Here is a 17,202-nt window from a genome sequence, read left to right as displayed (position 1 = left end):
GGTGGGCAAGTGGAAGGTCTGAGTATTCGGTCCTTCAAGCCCGGGACGTCCAGCCTAGTCCAGCCTTGGTCACTTGGTGTCCTGGACACTTGGGGTGTGAACACTGAGCCCCCACTGTTGAAGGCCTTCTGCGCCTGGCTCCGTCTCGACTGGCGACACCAAGGCAGTTGGGTGCAGGCGGGCGTGAGTGCCGCATTCCTTGCGCTTGGCCAAGCGTGGGGCACTCGGCCTTCTCATGCCATGACTCAGATTTGAAAGGCGGAAGTTCTTTAGCATTCCAACGCTAAATGCCAGCAGCTCAGGTGAGGAGGGAGGAGACGTCAGGTGGACGGGCTGCGCGGCCCAGTCACAGGCGCAGAGTACTGGAGCGGGCGCACAAATGGCCTGACCGCTGTGTGCTTTCATTTGTCAGGAGGGTCGACTGGCCGCCATGGGTAAGAAGCTGGACTTATCGAAGCTGACGGACGAGGAGGCCAAACACATCTGGCAGGTCATTCAGAGGGACTTTGACCTCCGCAAGAAAGAAGACGACAGGCTGGGGTAAGGTCCTGGGCATACCCCTCTGCCACGTGGCCACTGGCAATGCCGGTGTAAGCGGGGGAGGGGGGGTGAGGGGTGTCTTGCCATTGGATGAGGCCCACAGATGCCAGCTGGTCCTCCTCCATCTCTCTTTGTGGACGCTGTCAGCTGTGGGTCAGCTGCATTCCTGTGCCCTTTGAGGCTTGTGTGTGAGAAAGAGGGCACACTAACTCACACGCACATACGCAGAGCCTGGCATCATGGTACAGCTGAGTATGACTTGTGGGGGTGAAGTGGACATCACTGACTGGCCATTTGACTTTGTCCACTCCAGGCGCAGATTTGGTTTTGCTGCTCCCTCAAATATAGAAACCCACAACCAAGGTGAGCTCTTGGCACCCAGGACTGGCGCAGCTATAAGATCTGTTGAGACCACCATGGCTAACCGGGTCCTTCATTGTCCATCGTCTCTGTGATCTGTCCAGGGTCAGCACAGTGCAAGTCCAACCATTCAAGCATTGGTGGGCCACCTTGAAGTTTGTCTTCTGCTTTGCTTGCCAGGCTCCCTGGACCTCTGTGACTGGAACTAGGGTTGGGTAACAAAGGCCGCAGAGGCTTTTAGGTGGCATCATTGTGCATACAGTGACAGAAACACCCGGTGACTTGGTGACACAGAGAAGGTCCCCTGGTGGGAATGCGCTCCTCGATGGTCAGTTTGAGAGTCAGCAAGTCCCCCATCATGGACTGCTCTAGAATGGCGGTTCGAGTGCGAGTGGGTGGTCACTTCTCCTGGTGGCCTGGACGTTGATGAGAAGGAGGTGGTCTCTGTGGTTGTCTGGCCTGGCATCTGGACTCAGCTGCCTTGTCCCCACTCCGCTGCCTTAACTGGCGCCGATGTCCCTTACTGGCTGTGCACTTTGCTGGCTGACTGAGAATCATGCGCTTCACTAGGCCTGCTCTTTAGGAGATAGATGTGGTGCCCACAGGTGGCCTACAGTGCGGCCTGCTCGCCGCTTCACTCAGATGACTGGGCACAACCTTGAAGTGCCAAAGACGCAGGTTAACTGGCCTAAACCAATGAACTTCTCCCCCAAAAACTGAGCCCAGTTAGAGTGACCACTTGGCCACCGGTCTGTTGTGACAGCCCTGCTCTCGGGAAGTGTCACCACCGTTATCAGCTCCGACAGCTTGGTGAAACAGGAAGGCGAGTTGATGTCACAAGTCACCCGACGGTGGCCTTGTCAGCATCTGAGCTTCTCAGGACTAACAGGACGGCTTGGGTGGACTTGAGCTCACTTTGTCACCTGCAGCCATTCCCACTAACACCATGCAAAGTGGGCATCAACACCGATGGCGTCCCACATCACACAGGATTACGTGTGTCCTGTGCCCACTTGCTGCAGTTCAGTAGGAGCTTGTTAGGCCGGAGAGACCACTTTCTGGACCCCCCTGAGGGCTGTCTCGTGGTCAAGCTAGTTATGTTTTTCTTACCTGCCTTGGTGTGAGGTGCCCATGTGCCCCAGGGCAAATCAGGGCAGCATATGTGCAGGAGATGCAGCCGCCAAGGTTGGCCCACGTTGCACTTTGATGAGGCCAGAACGTGGGAGGACATTAATGTCAACACAAAGTGACCACAGAAGCCATCAGACAGCAGCAGCTGGAGTCTCGGTGACTTTGAAATACAAAAAGAGTAAAGGAAAGCTGACTGCCACACTGCCCAAAAATACCCGCTCAGCCTCCAGGTCACACAGAATGAACCATCAGATCAGGCACTGGCACCACCAGCCGTGCCACCTTGCTGAACATCTGATATGTGGGCCGTTCGGTGCGGTCCTTGACATGCAATGCCATGTTGGTTCTTGTAGGTGAAGTCACCATCTAACCATCAGGCTCGACGCTCTAAAGGACACGAGTGACACGCACTCTGCTGCTCACGAGTTTCTTGTTTTGCCGGGACGCTCCTCGAAGTGGTCACCTTGACAGCCCCGTGAGCTCTCCACGCCTGGACCGAGTTCCGGTTTCACAGGTTGGTCGAGGCCTGCACAGTCACGTGACTCCCTGACTGACATGTGACTGATGGTGTCCTGTCCCACACCTTAGACAGCGGTCAGTGGAGGCCCAGCAGGCCCAGGACCCTTGCCCAGTCTTGGCCCCCGCCTTGCGCCCGATGCTGGCTCTCATGACCCAAACTCGGATTCAGTTGGTGACGAGCTGGGAGCCTCGTGTTCTGCTGGAATGGCAGACGTGGACTCAGTGGCCGACACCCGGTCACTAACCATTCTGGGACTCCCCTTTAGACTTCTTAGTTCTTCTAGTTGAAGCCATTCATGTCAGCTCACCTCGCTTGGTGATGATTGGTTATTGATCACAATTTCACTTTCAGCTTTTTATTCTGCAGTTTTGGTGTGAGTGCTGAGCATTTGGACTGCCACGTAGGCTGTTTCAGTCTAGAACCTGGGAGGTGCCCATCGTCCATAGTATTGCCAGCCTGAGGTAGAGCCACGTGGCGTGTGGGTCATCTTTACATGCCACTGTGTCTTCTTCCACCACCAGTGAGCTCATCTGCAGGAAAGTGTAGTTTGAGTAAAGGCAGACACCACATACATCAGATGGGCACCGCTACCCTTGCCACGCAGTGCTTTTCCTTACAATTTCACTGCCAGTCAAGGTACAAGTGGCTGAGGGACCCCTGATGGCTGTAATGCACAGGGTGAGCCAGACAAGCAAAGCGCCCCGGCCTGGTTCAGATTCTGAAAAAAGGGCAAACAACTGAGTCGTACCAGGAGTGGCACTTTATCAAATCTCCCCCTACCATCGAGTGCCAGGAGCGTTCCAGCAGTTCTCCAACAAATGGCACATTAGGCAATGCATTCACAATGGAAAGGCACTTCAAAGAGGGAAGGCCTACTGCAAGTTGGCACAGTGCCCCCCACCATGCCCGACTGAGCCTGACTTGTCCTTCAGTAAGCAACTTTCAGTTGGGCTGCCCCTGTAAATACAGGAAGCGGATGGATGGGTGGACAGGGCATACTGGGGGGGCCCTCCACACACGTCAAATTAAAAATGGCCGAGCAGAGGCCTTGTGACAGAGGTGTGACCGTCATGAGCCACGCACTCTCCAGTCATCTGATGCACTGCCTTCCTCTTGGACTGAAGGGGCATCTGTGTGTGCCACCATGTCACGTGACCCTCTGGCCTGAAAACCTCTCACATGATGAGCAGAAGGCTGGGCGCTGAGTCACTGCCACTGCGCTCTTTCTCCGTCTGCCTGTTACTTTCAGTGAGGAGAAGCTGCTGGTCACCTGTCTCCCGTAATCCTGCCGAAGTCACCACTCAGGACTGGTGAGGAGCACTCAAGCCCAGCTTCGAGGTCAGCTTTTCCCTCAGCCCCCTTTGGGCAGAGACAAGAGTTACAAAGGCCGGGATGCCCTGATTGACCTGCGTGAAATCAGAATGGCTGGCATCCATTGGTGCCCTTAGGATGCCCTACAGCTAGCAGAATCCCAGTGTGACTGTCTGAGATGTTTGCCAAGGGGCACCGCGTGCTGCTAAAAGCCCTGGCTTTTACTGAAAGCTGCACAGAAATAACTTTGATAAAACAGTAATAAGAGAACGGAGATGGGCAGGAGAGGAACCATCGGGGTGGGGGGTTTGCGTTATTTACGAAAAAACGGGCAAAACTGAAAAGGTCATCGACGATAGTGAAGCACACCTGGACAGGGTTAGTGACCGGACCTCATATTGTTAGAGACCCCCTAATTCAGACATCTTTTAATGAGGTTTAAAAAGCAAATTTAGAGGGGGATATTACAGCCTTGTGGGGATCGATGACCAGCCGTCCTTCAGTGCTGCAATGGTCACTCCGCCATGCAGGTTCACTGCACACACCATCAGACCGCACCCACACAGCTCCTGGTCCAGTCTTTGGTCTTGTCAGGCCAGTGCGGGCAGGAGGAGTGGCATGTGCCAAGGCAGGCACATGCCACTCCTCTCTTCAGAGCACTACGTTGGCTCCCATGTTTCGTTCAAATTCTTCAGGAGTCAAGTGGGTCAGCACCTCTGCATATGGAGACTCTTGTGAGGTCCGCTGGTCCTTCTTGAGCACTCAGGTCAGCCAGTGATTGGCGTCTGGTCGTGCCAGCTCTGCCTGGCGTCAACTCTCAGTTCAGGCTTGTGGAACGAGCAGCTCCCCTCCATCTGAACTGCTGCTCTTGATGTTAAAAGTGGTGACCCTCAGGGGTCTCTTTTTAGTGTAAACAGACCATCTGGACTGGCACAGGTGAAGGGCACAGCATGGAAAATCAGCTCAATTGTTACAGCATCCAGACTTGGGCAGACTTGGGGACAAGGACATTCATCGGAAGTAAGTATAAAGTATTACATAAAGAAAGTCAAAATGCCAGAATGTGAACACTCAATGGGAGGTCTGAAACGAGAGACTACATCTGATGAGAAGGACCTGGGAGTCATGGTGGACCGGTCGCTGTCTACATCAGTCAAGTCCAGTGTGATGATTGATACATCAGGGCAGTCTGCAGACGTGATCAAGATGTGCGGCTGTATAGCAACTTGATGTGTAGAGCGCAGGACACATCTGAAGTGCTGTGTTTAGGTTTGGTCTCCATATTACAAGAGAGAGAAATCCTGAGGAGAGCGACAGGCTGATGTCAGGGAGTAGGAGCTCGGAGCTACGAGGAGAGACTGTAGGAGTTTAGGAGGTGACATGACTGAACTGACAACAAGGGAGTTAGTACAATAGATGCCAGCTGTCACTTGGGCACTAACACAGGGACACCGTTGGGAACTTGTTCAAGGGCTGATTTTGCACAAACGTGAAGACATTTTTCTTCATACAAACAATCACAGACACAGCGAATAAATGATCAAGCAGTGTGCTGGAGGGTAGGACTAGCATGGACCTCCAGGTCTCGGTGTCACTGATTGGGAGGGCTCAGTGGCTTCTTCTTGTCACCATTTTGAATGTTCTAATGATCTCCAAAGCACAGGCCTGTCGGTGGCCCCCTGTGGCACCAGGCCATTGGCACCCTCACTTTGGATTCCTTGGGTGTGCTGGGCATGAAGTGCCAACACAAAGTCACACAGCCCCTCTGTGACAGCGGTGGTCCTCGGAGTGCCCAGCACCCCCAGGCAGTCGAGCACTTTAGTGTTGCTCAGTATTTGCCGTGCCACCCTCTCACGCCATCTTGTTCTTCTTCTCTCGTGGGCTCGTTTGGCACACCTGTGCGCTCAGCTCCGTCTTCAAGTCCGTACTGTCAGGCAGCCTGCTGCTTTGTGGTTCATCAGATCAAAATTTCCTGTTTGTGTGAAACTCCATGTGGACTCGAGAGTCACACAGTCGGGCCGACACTTCATTTATTGAGTCCAGCCGTTCGACTGTGGCACCGTGCCCAGCCAGATGGTCGTCTGCAGCGTCCAAGCTGCGGATGGCCTTGTTTTTCTTTCAGCTCTTGTAGGAATTTAGCATTTCCTGAAATGTCTTTCTTTCTTTCTTTCTTTCGTTTTTTCCAACTGGTTCTGCTGGTTCTGCTTAGAATGCAAAGACAGCAAACCAGATTTTTGTCGAAATTCAAAGCTGCGGAATTCCCCTTTAATCCTTTTTAGATGAGGTTTGTCACTCCAGATGTGACATCTGGAAAAGGCAGGACTGAAAATCCTCGTGACGTGGAGGACAAAAGGCCTTGAAGTGGAGAGTTCAGAGGTCAATGCAGCCATTGGCCTAGCGTGGAAAGAGTCTGCAAAAAGGTAGAAAATGCTAGAAAAGGTGACATGCAGGTGGGATGAGTGACCAGAGCCAGCATCCCCGAAAACATAAAGGCAGCCACCATCGAGAGAACTCGACCTCCTGAGCGCCAGGGCACAGTTGGTTTTGTGTCAGGCTCTCCTGGTGACTGCTGCTACAAAAGGCGCTATATTCAGTAAAGAGACTCAGCTAGTCGCCGGTGACCTCATGGTCCGGCCCCAAGTCTCGTCACATGATCTTATTGGCTGGAGTCTGGTCACATGCTCACTGATGATTTTCATCACCCTAATCTCCAGTCTGAAGCCTGAAGTAGAGGCAGACAAGCTGGTGGGCCGACTGTCCCGTAAGTGACACGCGAGTGTAGAGGGTTACTTGTGGAGAGTCGCCTATATGACGTGGACGTGGTCTGTCCAAACCTTCTGCTAAGCGGGCCTTGACCTCTTAGATGTCTTCCACAGGCAGCTGAAGTCCCAAATCAAGAAGGAAGACGTCAAGCGGGAGCTGCTGGGGGAACAGACGAGCCTCACCAACTCCTACTGCATCCGCTGTCTGCAGCCCTTCCGATTCCTGGTGAACAGCAAGTGCCAGTGCCGGGACTGCGGCCTGTACACCTGCAAGGCCTGCAGCCGCTACCACAAGAAGGAGCGCGGCTGGGTGTGCGACCCCTGCCGGCTGTCCAGGTGAGTTCAGTGGGTGAAGGCCATGGAAGTGCCCATTTTGTGCCATCAGGTGCTCGAGGACCCTCAGGTACAGCAGGGACATGTCAGGCCACCTTCAGAAGCAGGACTGCCGACACTCCTCACCCCTGCCATCCCATTTCATCCTCAGGCGCTGGCCTGTCACTTGCTGTCCCCTCTGCCCCATTTGGCCTGTGGCAAGCGTCCTCTTACTGTCCCCTGGCCTCAGCTGCTCTTCTTCCCACGTCCCCCAGATGGTTGATTTTTGATTGTTCACCTTCTGCCAGTCGTCTTTTTTTAAGTGAGCCTCTTATATCATGGCTGCACTGTGGGTGGGCCAAGCTGGGACCCCCAGACCTTCCTTTCTGTTTGCTTCTGGGCTGTCCTCACATTGCATGGCTCCATGGCCTGTGTGGCCATCTTTGATCTGCTGGGGCTTCCTTGTTTTGGGACAGCGGCCTGTTGGTGGGCTGCTTGTCAACTTAAATTGTTACAAACGGCTGCCCACTCTTCTTTTGTTTGTTGGAATAAAAGTTGAATGGACTGGCGACCTGACTGGGCTTGGGAAAGATGACCTGCCCGGCCGAGAGGCCGTAATGGATGGAGCCCAAGATTGGAGACACAATCAAATGATCGAATAGTGAACGGACAAGGGACAAAAGGTGGCCGTGCTCCCCTGGCTATCCCAGTTTGGGCACACGTAGGCTTCCCTGGGTATTGCAGTCTGGAAGGGGGCACTGTGAAGAACGGGCATCACTAATTTGTGGAGCTGTGCCGTGACACAGGAAGTGCCCCCAGGTTCGACATAAAGAGGGCCACTCTGTCTCATCCAAAGGTGACAATTGTTGGAGGAGGAAGAAGAGGGAGCTTTATTAACGACAAGTGCTAAAGACAGCCTGTGGACGTGTCTGTAAACTGTGTTTGGGGCTCCGTGGCGCCCGCTTGTGGTCACAGATTCCTGCTTGTCTTTCATGCCCAGGCAGCTTTTCTTTGGGTTGGCATGTTGGCTTTCGTTGTCATTTGATGCTGTGTTCGTCTTCATTCCTGCGTCACCATGAGTTGATCCAGCAGTCAGGGACCTCATCAAACATTAAGCACTGTGCCACTGCCACCTTGTGGCCTATCAGTGTATTGCAGTAAGGCTGCAAGTGACAGCGAGCTGTGATGGCAGGTTCTGTCATATCGGCCTCATTTAACAGGTCAAATAAATTGGATGAGAATGGCAATCTGCAGTGATGTCCTTGGCACAACTGAGAATGTGCCAGGGGCATCATGTCATGTGATAAACTGAGGTGCCAGTGAGGGCACTGCCAAGACTACAACAACGAAGACCTTCCTTCTAGAGCCCATTTTCATACAACAGTGAAGCTCAAAGTGCTTTACATGATGACAAAGAGAAAGTCACGCGAAAAGTAAAAAGTTCCACAGGACTAGCCTGACGAGTTTCTACCGGAAACGATTTCCTCATTTAGGTCGCCTCACCGCTTCTTTTAAGTTTGGCTCTTGGACGTATAAGCAGGCCACCATTCAAAGATCTACGGTTACGATTTGGAGTGTATGGGGGCACACAAAATGAAGCATGATTATAAGAGTCTGGCATAACGTATGTGCCCTGTGGGCACCTCTTTGGGCATAGTGTCATGGAGCCTGCTCTCCTAGTCGCCATCCTCACCGAGTGGGCTGGTGACAGTTTGGGCCTCTGTATACAAACCAAGAAGATCCAACATTTTTTTGTGGCACAGGACCTTAACACATCAAATAAGAAGTGAGGAAAAATGCCAGCTGAAGGCCTGGCATGACATTGAGGGCTTCTGTAGGACCTCAGACATGAAAAAATGACCAGAAGAGCACCAGAAGCTTCCCAAGCGAGGGGTGACACAAATGGGACATTCAGGGGGCATCTGGGTCTCCCCGCTTGGCGTGATGGTTTAACTTGGCCAGCAGTGGGCGACTCTTCTCTGCCTAACTTCTGGTGACTTGGCACATTCTGAGAGCAGGACTTGGCACTTGAGGTGCAGCCTCACTGGCACCACATTCAGTCTCGGCCTGACATGCCATGTCTCCTGTCCTTCACTGTTCCTTTCAGCTTCTGAGGTGAATGCCCAGTCAGATTAAATCCAAAAATCTGCCAATGATTGGACAGATGGAACCCGTGAAGCTGATGACTTTCTGTTTTGATTTTCAGGGTGGTGAAAATGGGAACGCTGGACTGGTACCATGAGCACGTCCAATCTCGTTTCAAGCGCTTTGGCAGTGCCAAGGTGATGAGGTCACTGTACAGAAGGCAGCACGGCAGCGGGCAGAGTCTTCACCCGGAGTTCTTTGGTAAGATTCGCCAGAGGGTCCTGCTGCTGTTGCCTTTCTAGAACCTTCCTCTTTGCTCGTCTTTTTGTCCCCACGTCTTGAAGTGCAGCTTTTTGGGGTGAGCTGGTGGGCCCACTATCTGTGGTGGCCGACAGTAAGAGGCGATCAGAGCAGAGCAGCAGGGCAGCACTGCTCAGCCCGTCCTGTCACTTTCAAAGAGCTCCTGTATAGCGCCTTCTGGGCCTGTGCTGCATGCCAAGCCTTTGTGTCGACTCGCCTCTTTACAAACCAAATAACAAAGCAAACCACAGGAGGCCACCAGAATGGGCTTCAGATGTCATCGGCACGACCACATCCCCTTTGTCAGTGACACACTGATCTAATCTGCACTTTGTCACACTTCTAGTCACTCTGAGGATCAGCAGGACGTCACTGTGGTCACTTGTGCATCTGCCTGGGCTGGCTTGTCCCTCCTTTGCTCTTTTGTGAAGTTGACCACCAGTTTAGCGGAGAGGTAGCCTGATGACAAATTGTTTGAGTCTCATTTGTCACAGTAAGGTGACTTGGATGTCAGGGCAGTGTGGCACATCGGTAGTTGTCATTTTGTCACATGTACAAGGTACGTTGACATTCATACTCGCATGTTGCCATCTTCTGATCATCGAGGTTCTCAGATCTCTGGTAAAAGTGACACACAAGAAAAATAAGTGACACGCAAGCAGTGTGTCTGCCTGCCATTGACGAGCACGAGACTAATGGCCACACTGCGCTGCCTGGCTGTGTCACTTGACTGTTCTCAAGCATTGTCACCCTGCTTTTGATAATCTATCGAGGTAGGAGTGCACTTCATCGTCCTCATCATCTTCATCTTCCTGGTGAGGGTCACAATTGCGATGCACCAGTCCTCTTCATACTTTCTTAGGCATTCCAGGATGCTCCCGTGACAGTCAACAGGTTTGGTCCCACTCTGCCCCCCGGTCCTCCGTGCCCGGACCACTTTTAATTTGGATGATGCCAACCCACATGTTGACCCCTTGTGTTTCTAATCTCATGGCCCAATGACTGAGCAGTAAGTCCACAGGCCCAGCACAGCCTCCACTGCCTGTTGTGCTCGGGGAGGGTTAGGGTGCGCGTGGGTGACGAGAGGGCCGATGCCAGGCTGTAACCCTGCTCTTGTTTTGCCGTTTAGCTCTGCAGGATGAAGACACGTTAAGCATGCCAGAAAACCACGGTGAGTGCCCGCCGTCTATTCCTACATGTCTAGTGTGCCCCTCACTGGGTGCCAAATTCCCAGGGGGTTTTTCCGAGGAGGGAGATGATTTGAATCACCTGACGATTTTTTTGGATGACCCCAAACCTAGTGTGGGGGTCAGATGGCCAAGGCCCTGAAGAAGCGAGGTGGGCCCTTTGGTGTCCCCCCTTAGCCTCACTATTTGGGTAATCCAGCAATGGCCTCTCTGAGCCTCAAGAGGGCCTCCAGCAGGAATGGCTGCCTGGGGGGAACCAAAGGGCCAACCCGGGAATGTTGGGGGGCTGAAATCTTGGGAAGTGCAGGCGACCCGCAGCAACAAGAGACAAGACGCCAGCAATGGGACGAGTTGCTTTTGGGGGGCTCTGTGGCGGTTGAGGATGTAAGAATGGAGGGGCTTTGTGGCTTAGAGAGGCCGTGTGTGTTTCTTATTCTCTGATCCTCTTCTAGCGCCGACAGGCAGCGTTCACCAAATTCCCGTCGACTGACTGCACTTCTGTTTGCGATTTCCGTCTGTTCAGGGCAGGAGATGCAAGGAGAAGGTGAGGTGATGGGTGGTCACTTCCAAAGCCTGCTTTAAAATACGAACTGAGGACCAGCTGTGGAGTGGAAGTTTGCATCGACACGCAAATGGACACCCAAAGTTTTCTGTTCCCACTTAACCCAGTTGAGTTTTTCCAAATTTCCAGTTTCCGTGGTGCTGTCACCACCAAATGAAGTGACTTCAGGACCTGGGGCCGCTACAGGATGGTGGATACTCTCAAAGCAAACGTTGTTTAAGCTCAGAGACCCTTGGCATGGGTTAGCGGGGGGCTTCCACTCGTATATGAGGTGAGCGTAGCCAGAGTGGAATTCAAAAGCACCAGAAAGCTTTGTCAGGCCATCACTGAGTAAAATTTCAAAAGGGAATGAACCTTCACGTCAAAATCTGACGCCAGGTCAGAAATCCCCCCAGCAGACAGCAGATTGAAGAGCTCAGCACCCCTCGACTCTCGCTCTGAAACTGCAGGATGTTCAGTCTAATGAAGTCCCAAGGGCTTGAAGACCCCATGCCCACCCAGTGTCACCTGAATTAACTTGATCCCGCCCACCACTGTGTGTGTTTGTCATTTCTAACAGATGGCGTCATTTGGACTGAGGCCAGACAAGAAGAGCCGACAACACACTAGAAAGAGGGGGGCCGAGGGGACTACGCCACTTACACCCAAAGAGGGTCCTATGGCATGGGTTCAAGCAGTTCTAAATCTCAGTCACACGTCATACGAAGTGGCAGCTTAAACTAAGCAGGGTGTCTGAAGAGTATCCATCTGGGTTGGGCACCGGTAAGGGCACATTGGCACACTTCACTTGTGTCTTTGATTGTTCTTGATGGACCCCCTTAAGGTGTTTGGTCATTCCATTCTGCCGGCCTGAACACTGTTGATCGGTGCCTCAACTGACCGTAGCCTGAGACGGTAGAGTGCTCGGGACCCTCGAACATCCAAGAGGACCCATTAACTCCCATTAATATGGAGTCTGCCCACCTGACTTTGACTCCAGAGGTCTCCTCATCGCCCACATTGTCACCTTGTCCCTTTTCTGTTAGTGGGGTTACTTCCATCTCCGCCTGAGGTTTACACTTGTCACCTTTTCGGTTTCTTTGGATGACACACCAGGGTGGGGTCCTGAACATGTCACTTCGTGTCACCCCGGACTCATTCTTGTCCCTTCTGCTTTTGCAGGGTTCGATTTGTGTGATGCTGCTGAAGGAGGCGACAGCGTCATTGATGCTTCTGAAGCTCAACACTACAAAATGGTACAACAGAAAGTGTCAAAATGAGGTTATGGTGGGTCTGCTGAGCACGGCCTGGCACGTGAGACCCTGGCCTGAGGTGCCCGCTCATTTAGACATTTCACTCATTCATTTCACCTGACCTGACTGTGCCCACAGGACAACCCCTTTTGTGCCTCAGATGTTCTGTGCATGCAGCCCTCTGAGGCCCAGTGAGTTGGATGTGCCACTGACAATAGTGGGCACAATCAAAGTCACACTGCCCCCTTCAGACACACTTAGAGGCTTGCTGGCATTTCCAGCCAACATTCGCTTCGTCAGTGTGGCACCATGCTAAACGGGAGTGGATTAGGACACTTCTTCACCTCCTCTGACAGCGGTGTGCCATCTGTAGGAAATGGGCAGGTCACCACACCTGACTTTTAGTGGGTATTAGCCCAGAGGGTGCGTCTGTCAGGTGGCGCCGGGCAGAGGAAGGTCATTGGCCAGACATCTTGAGGAGTGTGGAAGGCTGGGTTCCGTCTGTGTCCTACCCGGGTGCCCATTGGCCAAGTGACCGTTAAGGGAGCAGAGCTGAGTGATTCACTTGGGTGGGTGCGCACCCAGAAATGCAGCAGGACAGAGCAGAGCCGTGACATCAGCTCTCTGACATTTGCAGTCCCAAAAGCCAGGAGGTCAGAAGGCCCTCAAAGGTCTTGGGTTCACAGTGGGGTCCTGAGCGGGTGCTGCGGAAGGTGGTGGGCAGCGGCAAGCAGTACATGTGGTTGGGCACATGCCAGGTATGCCAGGAAGTGTCCACAAGCTGTGTGTGGATTTTGAGAAGGACTCGGGTAAAAGGAAGGCGGCATCTCAGTTACTCTGATGGGCCAGAGTGCCACGTGGCTGCTGCGTTGCCTGCCGCTGGCTGCGTCCTGTCAGGGAATCGCCTAACATCTGTGCTTCTTGTCTTTTTTGAAGATGAGAAAGAAGAAGCGCCTCCTCTCCGTCCATCCCCTGGATTTCGACCTGGACTCGGAGTACTCCGCTCAGTCCCGCCGAGAGTCCTTCCAGGTATTTGTCCTCGTCCCTGCTCCTGTCACCTTTGGCACAACATTCAAGTTTGGTTTGAGTTGCAGACATAAGAGTTGTGGAAGTGAACATGGCGCTCATTTGCTGCTGCCAGTGGCTGTTGATGACTGAAGTGCTGAGCTCTGCGTCTGAATCTCCATTCACTTCCTTACCTGCTGATAGTCACGTGGGGGCCTCATCGGCGTGCCACGCTCAGTGGATTGCTGACGCTACATTGGCCCGTTTTGGGGTCTCTGGGAGTGCCGGGCCTGGTTTGGACGCCTTGAGATTCAGGAATTGTTCTTTACGTTTGTATCCGTTATCATTCATGGACGTTGATTACGCCCAACATGACATCAACGCACCGCCACGCGTGTCCGGGACACCCGTGGGCTCATTACGGGCAGCTGCATGTGACACATTTGCCACGGCTCTCGCACTTGCGCTTGTGCGCCACACTTTACCTGTTGGTGTCTGTTAGGTGTTGCTATTGGTTACTTCTGTGCCCACCATTGTAGGAGTCAGCTGATTGGTCCGTGTAAACAGACCCAGTTTGAGTGTGCCCTGTGATGCGCTGGCGCTCTCTTGTCCTCGTGCTCCTGTCATGTTCTGAGGCGCGTCATGAGCCTGAGCAGCGCTGCAGCTCGTTGTCGAAAGGCCATCGCCATCACAGTGTCCCATCTGAGCAGCTCGTCACGATTGTCACAGAGCGGGTACTCGCGTCATGTTGTCAAATCTCAATTGTCTAGCTTGTGCTCTTTTAGTTCCTGTCATCTGTCATTTTTCACTCCTGTCATCTCCTGGCCTTTGAGGCCATTTTTGTCTTTGTGGCTCTGGTGAGTGGCTTGTGACCTGCCCTGGGCGACGGCCTGCGGGCACCGACAGCAGGTGACATGTCGGCCTTCACGTGTTCCTTATGTGCGTCTTCTCTGCGCTCCCCTCTCACTTCATGTTAAGGTGGTCACCTTCTGATTGGCTTCTCTCTCTCTCTCTCCCCCTCAGTACACCTCGGGATTGGACGCCGTTACCCCGAAGGAGCCCGCGATTGCCGAGGCAGACGTCACCTCCATGTTTCAGCAGATCCTGGAGGAGCAGAGGCAGCAGGGCGAGGAAGAGCCAGCCACGGAGCTGCAGCTGCACGGCGGTTCTCAAAGTAATGCCATCCCATCAAGCAGGGCATCCTTTATGTTTGAATAGCGCCATGGATTTGGAGCCCTAAGTCTTCCAGGTTCCTGCCTCGAGCCTTGTGCTGTTAGGGCAGGCAGGCACCACATGAGTAGCCGTGTGTCTTATTGGCCTCGGAGGTCATTTCACTTCATTTACACAGACTGGTCACACTGTCACAGCCAACCGGAAAGTCACTCTGAGGAGGAATGACCCAGCGAGCAAAAGGTACAACGTTGGCAAGGCCTGCTATGACACATGAAATCGGTGACCTTCAGCTGGCAGGGGTCTAAGTTGGATAAATGAGACCCCCTGCCCTAATTCACAGTTTACTGTCCCACTCGAAGCCAGCCAGTGTCACCCTGATGCAGTCCGCTTCTCATGAAGTGCCCTTCAGCATCGGCCTTTGAATGTCCCTCCCCATCGAGTGGCCATTAGGGGACGGTGGCCTCCTCCATTAAGGCTTCGACAATGGAGAGCCAAGGAGCTCCTTACAGAGCAGGGTGGCTAATGAGCTTCCCTGTCATTCTGTCTCGGGCTCCGTGGGTCAGTGTGACCAAAGTGGAGGCTCTGCTCTCTTGTTTACGTCACGGTCACAGTGACAATAAAACAAAATCAGCGAATGACTTGGATTAACGCAGGAGTAAAGAAAGGCTGTCATGAAGAAAGCCATTTGGGCGCAGGCAGGCGGCCTCGTTACCAGCCTGAGAGGTAACGTGCCGTGAAATACCCTTCAGATTGCACTCTCCGGCCCCCAAAGCTCACTGAATTGAGGCACAGACCGGGCAGTCATTTCACACGGCAGGCGGCTCGTCGGGCGTTCACAAATGGAGATCGGAGAGAGTCGAGAAGTGCCAGTGGGCAGCGAGGCCACCTCATCTGGACACCCGAGCCACCGGACACGCTAAGGCTTCTGCAGATCAGCTCTGGGTGTCCGACTGGTTTCCTCAAATGATGGCTTTGCCCCCCTGCTTATTTTCCTAAAGATCCGTCTGTGTGTCCGGTCAGTACGGTGGGCATTTGACAGATGACAGAAAGTCACTAGTCTGATGAGGCAACGGCCCTCGTGTCTCGCCCAGACACTTTACAAGTCCTCACGGTTTCATTTTCAGCTACCCGCCTCGTTCATCTAGCGGCAGTGCCACCTTGCCTGAGAATTGCGCTCGATCAGCTTTAGCGGTGCCCTTGAGAAGCCGCCATGTTGGTTTCATTCGCAGACTGCCAGGCGGCCTTTGCTGTTGATGGGCTGTCACAGAGACTGAGCAAGATGCCCTTCTGTCATTTCAGTGCCCTTAAATGCTGGTCATGCCAACTCCACGTGCTTCTCGGGCGATGCCAAACTCTGCCAGCTTGCTTTTTCATGATGTCTCCTTCATGGCCCCCATTTCTGATCGTTCGGCGGTCTTGGGGTCAGCCATGGGAGGTGACCTCCGATGTCACTTTCAATAAGTCTGCTGTGTCTTCTACTTTGTGACCTTGAGGACTTTTTATTCTCTTTGCAGACAGTCCTGCCAGCTTGACGAGCCACCCGCCTCGCTCTCGCTACTCTGCTGACATGGACACCTCTGACGAGGAGCCTGAAGCTCGATTCCCAGTATACCAGAGCCACTTCCACCACAGGAGGAGCCGGGAATCCCCTCCAGAAGGCGAGGAGTCGACCCCTCAGGTACCGCGTCTCGGCTCGGCTGCCATCGGTTTCAGGGTGCCACCGTGCACTTTAACGTTTGAACAGTGAGGTGACGGCTGCCCAGTGCATCTAAGGGCCACTCAGAAGGCGACTAAGGCATCAAACCCTGTGTGTCGTTGACAAGCTCCTCGCTGCCACCTTTTGTCACTTGATAAGCCCCCAGTGAGCTGACCGGGTGAATCGAGTGGCTCCATCCCAGTGGGCTCAGCTGTGCCAACTGCCCCACAACCAGTTCAGTAATAAGCTGCCAAATGTGAAAAGCCTGCTTTGGCAGGTCTGGGGGTCAGTTGGACCCCTGTAGCATGGTGGTCTCCACCAGGGGCAGCTGCTGAGAGGGGGCCTTGCAAAGTCTGTCGCTTCGTTTTTCTAATGAATTTTTTGGACGGTCCTTGTGTCCCCCATTAACTCACGTGAGGGAAGTGAGATGTCCCCAGAATTGCCAGCTGTGATCCTTGGAAAAGCTTTGCCAGCGGCCCTAGTGAAGTTTCTTTGGAAGTCGGATTGTCACTTACCTCATGTGACGTCGGCACTCAAAGCTCGACAGGTCAGTCGCAGTTAATGTCGGCCAGTGCTTCGCTGCTTTACTGTGAACTGAAAGCCTGAGGGTGCGGCTCTTTGACTTGAGTTGTTCCGCTTTGTGCCCTTCTTTGTGCCCTTCTTTGTGCCCTTCTGATCTTCTCCTGCCCACTGTCAACGAGATCAGGCAAATCCCCAGGCTGGAAAGAAGATAAGGCGGTCCTGTTGAAAACGACAAATCCAAAGCGTCGCCCACTGCCGTCTAATGATGCCTCACTTTGGCTGGACCACCTGGTCATCTCCCATAATGACGATGACGATGACCTTAGTGTTTCTCACATTCGCCCTCTTCTCTTCACACTGGTCATCTGCAGCTCTCTCATGGCCCCTGAACTCCTTGCTCTTATCACAACACCTTATTGAATCATCCGGCACTGTGCCACTTTGGAAACTCATGCTGCCCCTTATGGGTGACATCTTGGCACCCTGAGGTGACTTGCAGTCCTT

At 53.3% G+C, this 17,202-nt stretch overlaps 1 protein-coding gene across 6 annotated transcripts in view; it reads left to right on the top strand.

The window, feature by feature from the left end:
• Positions 1–17,202, top strand: part of LOC120530692 (melanophilin-like) — a 34,617-nt gene that overhangs the window by 1,994 nt on the left and 15,421 nt on the right. For all 6 annotated transcript variants that reach the window (XM_039755116.1, XM_039755115.1, XM_039755112.1 and 3 more), the window contains exons 2-9: positions 413–540; positions 6,739–6,960; positions 9,143–9,282; positions 10,451–10,492; positions 12,232–12,305; positions 13,239–13,331; positions 14,331–14,481; positions 15,995–16,158. In XM_039755116.1, coding sequence (XP_039611050.1) covers positions 413–540; positions 6,739–6,960; positions 9,143–9,282; positions 10,451–10,492; positions 12,232–12,305; positions 13,239–13,331; positions 14,331–14,481; positions 15,995–16,158 — 1,014 coding nt within the window. The remainder of the gene's footprint in view (positions 1–412; positions 541–6,738; positions 6,961–9,142; positions 9,283–10,450; positions 10,493–12,231; positions 12,306–13,238; positions 13,332–14,330; positions 14,482–15,994; positions 16,159–17,202) is intronic.

The sequence above is a fragment of the Polypterus senegalus genome, chromosome 6, assembly GCF_016835505.1.
Source record: "Polypterus senegalus isolate Bchr_013 chromosome 6, ASM1683550v1, whole genome shotgun sequence".
NCBI classification, from domain to species: domain Eukaryota; kingdom Metazoa; phylum Chordata; class Cladistia; order Polypteriformes; family Polypteridae; genus Polypterus; species Polypterus senegalus.
The sequence above is the reverse complement of the archived record's forward strand: the minus strand, read 5'-3'. Positions and strand labels throughout refer to the sequence as shown.